Raw genomic sequence first — 7500 nt, 5'->3', positions numbered from 1 at the left:
AAAATTCCGCCCCACGGATTTCCATCCCCGCTCCGCTCGGCGCGCGCCCTCCCCCAGCTGCCGCGCTATTATTTTCCAATTTCAATTTGACACCCCAGCCTTTCATGCTAATTCTATTATTGTAGGAAGTTTATGTGATTTCATATCACTGGAAATCGGTAATGTATAATAACCCTTTGGGCAAGAAACTGAATCCCCGCAGCAGCCACCGGGAAAATAATTACTTTCATATCAAAACTCTGCAGGAGCTGGCCGGGTCCTGTAGCCTGCAGCTCCCACCCGAGCCTGGCAGGGGGAGGGCGGGGAAGGAATACATTTGTTAAGCAATAAACACACACACACACACGCACAGAAAAAGGGGGTGAGCGTGGGGGGCTCGGCGCTGGGGGGGGGTGGCAAGCAGGCCCCGGGAAGCAGCGTGGCGGGTTGGAAAAGCTTTATTGCGCCCCAACCCCTGTGACATATATAAATATTCTGAGACATTTTTGCATTTTACAAGGTTGAGGATTTCCGTTGTTTCTTTGCTGGCTCGCGTCGCCGCCCAGGCCCGGGGAGGTCCCACCCCCCGCGCCCGGCTGCGGCTGGGTCCTTTGCAACCTCCTTTTCCAACAGAAAAATAAACCGGCGGCTCTCGGGGACCCCCCCCCCCACCCGCCCCGGGCTGGCGCGCCCGGCCCGGCCCGGCCCTGGCGCGGGGCGCTGGCTGGCTCGCTCGCTTTCGGCCGGCGCGGGGGTGTGGCCGGGGATTGTCCGAGGAGAAGCAGCTGCGGCGGGGTCGCGCTCGCTCTAGTCCAGGTCGACCTCTTCACAGTCCCGCCCGCCCGCCTCGGGGGGGCCGCCGGGCTCGGCCGCACAGTCCGATCTGTCCCTGGCTTTGCTGGCGTCCTTGGGGAGCCCGGGGGACTCCGGCGGGGGGAAGCAGCCGCCGCTGTCCGCCTGGGGGGCCGCCGCCGCCGAGTCACAGCAGCCCCCCGGCGGGGAGGCGGGGGCGGCCGCGGGCTGCCCGGAGCCCGCCCCGCTCTCCGCCGCGCTGCCGGGCGCCGAGTTCGTGGGGCAGGCGGCGGCGGGCGAGGGGCAGGCGGCGCGGGGCTGGCCGGGCTCGTGGGCTCGCAGCGCCGCCTGCGGTACGAGGAAGCCCAGCGGCTGGGTGATGGGGTAGAGCAGGAAGTGGCCCTTGCCCACGAGCGGGCGGGGCGCGCAGGGCGGCAGGGCCGGGAAGTCCAGCGCCGCTTTTCGGCGCGGCGGCGAGTCGGACAGGAGGCTCTCCACGCTGAAGGGGCTCAGCTTGGGGCAGCGCGGCTCGGGGGCGGCCGGGGGGTCCTTGTCCGGCGGGCGCTGCAGCCGGCCGCCGGGGTAGAAGGCCGGGCCCGGGGGCTCGCCGCTGGCGGGCGACTCGGCGGGCGGCGCGCCCCGGGCTTTGGCCTCGGGCGGGTCCGGGGAGAGGCCGCCGCCGCCGCTGTCGCTGTCGGAGCTGGGCATGGAGAGGCTGCCGGGCGAGTGCAGGTGGCGGCTCTGGCTCTTGAGCAGCTTTTTCTCGTGCTTGCGCTTCTTCTTCTCCATCTTCTCCAGCTCCTTGCGGGCGATCTCCTCGGGGTCCATGGGCTCCCCGCTGCACGTGGTGGGGTGCGAGTTGTGGGCCGGCCGGCCCGGGCCCTTCTTGGTGTTCTCTTTCTTGCGCCATTTGGCCCGGCGGTTTTGGAACCAGACCTACACACCGAACAATGAAAAGCAATTAACACTCAGCGCGCCGGGCCGGGCCGGGCGGGGCGGAGCGGAGTGGGGCGGGGGCGGCCGGCCCACAAGGCGCGGTGGGGCCGGGCCCGGAGCCGCTGCTGGGAGGAGAGAGGCAAAGGAGGAAGGTGCCCGCCTGGCACCCGCCCGGCGGAGCGCTCCGGCCCGGGCTGCGCGTTTCAACCAAAGCTTCCGAGCGCCGGGCTGGGGCAGGAGGCCGCAGGGAGAGACCCGGAACGCAGCCCCCGTGCGCCCCGCGGTCGCCGCGCCCTGCCCGCCGCGGCTCGCTCCCCCAAGCACGGGGAAAACCCCCACGTTGGGCCCTTGGTGAAGGTTCCATTCTGGGCGAGCTGCGCCCCGGAGCGCGGATTGCTGGGGACGCCTCCCCGTGCGCTCCGGCCGCCTGCGCGCAGAGGGAGAGCGCGCTCGGGTTTAAACCCCCCTGTGACGAACACATTCACCGAGGGGGGAAAAGGGGGAAGTCCGGAACGTGGTAGCACTGCGGCCTCGGGTTTAAGCGTGTCCCGGCTGAGAGCGCGCTGCGCTTCGCGGTCACGCGTGGCTTTCGCCTGGAGTCCCGCCGACGCTGCTGGCCGCGCAAAAACTATTTGCAATCAAACGGCACGAGTGGTTTTTTCCTCCCTGGCCCGGGCCCCGAAGAACGCTACCCGGGCTAAGCAGCTCCCCCGCCGGAGGGCCAAGGAGGGGACCGCGCGAGGAAGCAAAGCAGCTTTTTGTGGGGTCGAGGCAGGGTTAGTTAGTGCATCCAGAACAAGGCTTTGGGCAACCCCAGCTACACCGGGATCTCCGCGACCTACGGGCGCAGAGGGGCCCTTTGACGTCGCCGAAAAGGGAAGGCAGCTCCCAGCAGAAGGAAATTATATATATATATTAGAAATTCAGCAAATGTGCGTGTTTCCCCCTCGCGTCCCAGCAGAGCCGGAGCGGGCTGCGCGGCTGCCCTGAGGGCTGGTTTTTATTCCTTTGTCCTCAGCCCCACCGCCCCCCATTCCTTTATTTTCGATTGTCGAGACAAGCCCAGGGCTGGGTTTCAGAAGAGTTTCTAGTCTGGTGGAGGTTCAAGAAACCCCTTTCTAAAAACAACGGCTTTGGACGAGACACGCAAAGCGGGGTTTGGGGCGAGGCTGCCAGCGTCGGACGGCGCTTTTGCACTGGCCTGGTGTGTACACACACACACACGTTCTTTGTCCCAGCTCCAGGAGGCCTGGTCCCGCCGAATTACTCGTTATCCTACTAGAGGGAACCGGAGGGTCTCGCCTTCACCCAAATGCGCTCAGAACGCATTTGGATAAAGGGGTTTCCAACCCGCAGAAGTCACGCGGGGGAAGGAAAGCGCCTTTTGTAAATACACCTTGAAACAATGCTAATGAATTATCAACAGCCCGTAGCGTTCAGCGCCCATCCGGGGCGGGCAAGGCCATCCTTTTTCTTCCAAGAGGACGGGATCGATTGAAGCCTACACCCCGCAGCTCAGGGCACTTCGGATCTGTATTCAACACAGCCCGGGAGGGATCGGCCCAGCTCAACCGCATGCAAAAGAAGCGGGTTGTGTGCAGGTGGCTCGGGTACCCCTCCTTTATTCCCTGCGCACCCCCAGCCCAGCTCTCGAGGTCTCTGCCCGCTTGCAGCTAAAACCCGACCTCGTTACTCCAGGGGGGATTTTTATAACCGGCATTTTAAAAGCCGGTTTAAGTGAAGAGTTTTGGGCAGAGCGCGGTTTGGCTCCATGCACTTGTACAGGGTTTTGCTATTTACGCCCTCAAGCTGCCTGAAAGCTTTATTTTCCATTCTCCAACGTACCATGCCCCAGGTTTAAGGCTCCTATTTGCATGCTAATTTTTCACTCTTGGCTCATTTAAGAAAAATGTTTACCGTGCAAAGGGTTTATGAACTCTAGACTTGAATTACACTCTTCAGGGCCTCCTTGGAAGCGAAGTTAAAGGGGGGGGGATTTACAATCACACAACACGGCGAAGATTTCCCCCACCGCAGGCATAAATTAGGAGCAAACGCGTCTGCTCGGTTCAGGTTAAAAAAAAAAAAAAAACTAAAAACCAAGGAAACCTGCGCCGCAGCGAGCAGGAGGCTGAGGCCAGGCCTCAAGGAGAGGAGGGAAACATACTGGCGTTCCCCAGCCATTGTTTCAGGCTCACAGCCGCGGCCTGGCGTGGAAGTGGCAGGCCGGGCCCGAGGACAGCAGCCGGGCCGGAGCTGCTCTCGGCTTTCGGAAGAGAAAATGGTTTTTACCTGCACTCTGGACTCCACCAGGTCCAGCCTGAGCGCCAGCGCCTCCCGCATGAACACGTCCGGGTAATGACTTTCGTTGAAGGCTTTTTCCAGCTCTTCCAGTTGCCAGCCGGTAAAATTCGTGCGGGTCCGTCTTCGCTTGCAGCCGGGGCTGTCCTTGTCCGGGTCACCGGCGTCTGAAAGCCACAAGGGCAATAAACAACCCAGGACAACCACCGCCGCGCGTTCCACCGCAGCCTGGTCCCTGGGCGCCGGGTAGCGCCTGCCCGGAGCGGGCGGGCGCCCATCGCACACCCGTTTCGGAGCCGCTGGGACTCCCTTCCCCTTCCCAGAAGCCTGGGTGTCAGGAGGCCGCTTCTCCGGCGAGGGCAGCGCCGGAGGAGAGGGGCAGGCGGGAAAGTTTCAGCACCGACGCCGCGGGCTGTGCCCAGCTTCACCCGGGACCTGACTACTAGGGCCGCTGGCCACTGGGGCGTCGCTGCCGGGGGGGCCCCTTTTCCCGGGGACAGGCCTGGCGAGGTCCCTAGCAGAGCCCCCGGCTCCCGAAGCAGGCCCCCCTCCCGCTGGGAAAAGGCCTCGCCGGAGAGCCGCTGGCCAGCATCACCAGGCGGCTCTGGCCGCTAGAGCGGGCCCGGCCCCGGCCCCAGCTGGCAGAGTGGATGTGAAGGGCCCGGCCGGACGCGCCCCTCTTCCCAGGCTGGGTGCGGGGACTCCTGGAGCCCGACTCAGGGGGACGCGCACCCAGGCCTGGGGACAATGGGAAGGTCGGGCATCCCCGAGGGACCCTCCCCGAACAATAGCTAGGCCCAGCAGGCAAACTTCGCTCCTGCTCGGGCTCCAGCCCCCGGCCCGGCCAGCTGCTGCCGGGGCCCCTCTGTCCTGCCGCGCCCCCTTCCCCGAAGGGCCCCCAGCGGCTCCCGGGGAGCGGCTATTGTTCCGGGCGCACGTGCGGCTCCCCCACCCCCGCCGCCTTCGCTCGCCCCAGCGCGCTGGCGGGCGAGCCCAGCGGGGGAGGAACGGGGGACCCTTTCCCTCCCCCCCGCCGGGGCTTGGGCGGGCTCCGGAGCCCGATCGGGGGGAGGAAGAAGTCAGCCCCCCCCCCACCGCTGCAGACAAGCAGCCCCCCGTTCTGGGGGAGGGGCCCGTGCCGCGTACCTCCGAGCTTGAAAGGCTGGCTGTCCCCGTTCACCCCGCACCCCGCGGGCAGCAGCGGCGCCGGGTTCACCACGGAGGCGGCGCAGGAGCCATTGAGTAATCCGTCTATGGAGAAGGGCACCGCCGCGGCCGCCGACTGCAGCTGGTGGCCGGCCAGCTCATAGACGTGGTGGTGGCCGAGCGGGTAGGGGAAGCCCACCATGCCTCCGAACTGGGCATGGGGATGCTCCAGGAGGCGGCCGTCCATCCTGGGGGGCGGCTCTAGCGCGGGCGCAGGCGGCGGCGCGGCGCGGGGCGCATGCTGGAGGGCGCCCGGCCGCTTTAACTTTATCAACATCAAGCTCCCAATAATTAGCTCCGGCTGGGGGAATTGGGGACCAATAAGAAACGTTAATCGGGCCTGACGTCAGAGACGGGCCCGGGTGGGGAGCCAGCGTTTTCCATATCGATTGCTAATTATACCTGACATCCAGCCTCAATAAACAATATCAGAGCTGTCACAACAAGACAAGGGGGGCTCTGATAAGAACTCCTGCCCGAGCGGGGGGCCGCCTGGCCCGGCCAGGGCTGGGGGGAGCCCAGGAGATGCAGAACTTACTCAGCTCATTGATACCCAGTTAAATACTAAACAGCCAGAGTTACACCCCCCCCACCCCCGCCCGATCACTAATAGATTTCCCTTTAAAACATTCACCGGCGTGTTGTGAGGATTTTTCACCAGAAATGCTCCACTCTCTGAACCTTTAAAGTGATGTTGCTCCAATTACAGGGAGACATTGAGCGGCAAATAGAGTGATCCAATAATAGGAGATTCATCATCCTCTCTTTCCAGAGCTGTCACATTGAATTTAAAACTACAAGCCTTTCCATCTCCTCCCCGGCTCTCTGGCGGGGGGTTGCGGGAGAAGGAAGGGAAGGGCAGTGCAGAGAGAGGAGAACCCTGCACAGAAATTAAAGGGGGAGCGGATCAGATCAAGCCCCTCATCATTCATGCGACCGCCTATCGATCCGCGGACCCACGCGAGATTAAATCCTGGACGCAGCCCGCCGGGGGGGGGGGGCAAATCCTGGACGCAGCCTCCCTCGGAAAGGGAGGCCAAAAATAAAGTTATCACCCCGCCCTGACCCCCCCCCCTCCTTGAAAGGGGGGATTGCACCCCCCTTTGCTCTGCCATTGCTCAAGCAGTTTGTTCTAATTCAATTAGGTCCCCCTAGAAGTTGCGCCCGTGTGAAATATTGATCAACTCCCCCAAGTTAAATCATTCAGGAAACTCTTCCGCAATAAAGGGCAAGAACGGGACAGAGGCAAGAGAAAAGCCCCAGGAAAAACCCACCCCCGTCAGAGTGGGTCCGATTCCCCCCAAGCGCGTTCATTAGTGAGTCTGCGTAACGGAAACATAATGCAAAAAAACACTTTCCTGGGCTCCTGGAAGCAGCCAAAGAGAGGGGCTGGGGTAAGAGAGGCCGAGATTTCACTCGCTGCCCCCCCAGCTGGCTCGGTGCAGGCGAGGGGACTCAAGCTGGGCCGGACGGGGAGGTTTACACCGGGTTTCTCTCTCCTCCGTACTGAAAGTTACAACCAGGAGGGTACCTGGAAGGGATGCAGGCGCCCAGGGACACGCGTCTCCCAGGCAGAGCCTGGTTTCCAGAGGAACTGCAAGGGCGCGTGCGAGGAACGGGAACTTGTTTGACTCGGGGTTCTCTCTCTCTCTCTCTCTCTCGTCCGAGGGGCTGCAGCTGAATTTTGTTTGTGCTGTAAGCGCCTTGGTCCTTCACACTCCCGCAGAGAAACCCCAGAGCCGAACCAGGGGGTGGAAGGAAGGGGGAGGGAGGCGGGGAAGGGCGAAGAAAGATATAAAACTAAAAACTAAAGAGCTAGGCTGGAGATAAAGGGAAACCCTTAAACCTTTCTGGGAGGTTCACGCCGAATTAAATCCTTCCAGGCTGGGGGGGGAAAGAGCGCGAGAGAGACGCCACCAGCCCTTTATCTCTGGCAAACACACAAATAGATTTTCCAGTTATAAAATATCCAGCCAAAATGATACATTTCCCAGGGTTTCTTTGGGGGCGTGAGAGAGAGAAACAAATTGAAATAAAAAGGAAAGTGACGCCTCTAATCTATGTTGTCTGTCCGGAACAGTATTTATTCACCTAATTGAATATCACACAATATCCCGCTACGCCCCCCGCCCCTACAATATAGATTAGTTTAATTATTGTCTGCCTGCCTCTGGTTAAAGGTAGTTGGAATTTGGAGTACACCGCTCCACTAGTAATCAGAAAATAATGGGGCTGGTATTAATTCTGGGGTCAGAGGCCAAGGGCTTCACTTTTCACCATAATTTA

General features: G+C 62.1%; 1 protein-coding gene across 2 annotated transcripts in view; it reads right to left on the bottom strand.

Annotated features, from left to right (window-relative positions):
• Positions 1-427: 427 nt before the first annotated feature.
• UNCX (UNC homeobox) overlaps positions 428-7500 on the bottom strand; it is a 9340-nt gene continuing 2267 nt past the window's right edge. Inside the window, exons 1-4 of one of the 2 annotated variants that reach the window (XM_075011036.1) lie at positions 6746-6973; positions 5155-5515; positions 4000-4175; positions 428-1707 (exon numbers count right to left, since the gene is read on the bottom strand). In XM_075011036.1, the coding sequence (XP_074867137.1) occupies positions 787-1707; positions 4000-4175; positions 5155-5491 (1434 nt within the window). In that variant the 5' untranslated portion in view covers positions 5492-5515; positions 6746-6973 and the 3' untranslated portion in view covers positions 428-786. Of the gene's footprint in view, positions 1708-3999; positions 4176-5154; positions 5516-6745; positions 6974-7500 lie in introns of those variants that run through there. The other variant, XM_075011037.1, reaches the window with a different exon arrangement.

This window comes from Carettochelys insculpta, chromosome 16 (genome assembly GCF_033958435.1).
Source record: "Carettochelys insculpta isolate YL-2023 chromosome 16, ASM3395843v1, whole genome shotgun sequence".
Classification (NCBI taxonomy): domain Eukaryota; kingdom Metazoa; phylum Chordata; order Testudines; family Carettochelyidae; genus Carettochelys; species Carettochelys insculpta.
This window is presented reverse-complemented; position numbering and strand designations above follow the sequence as displayed.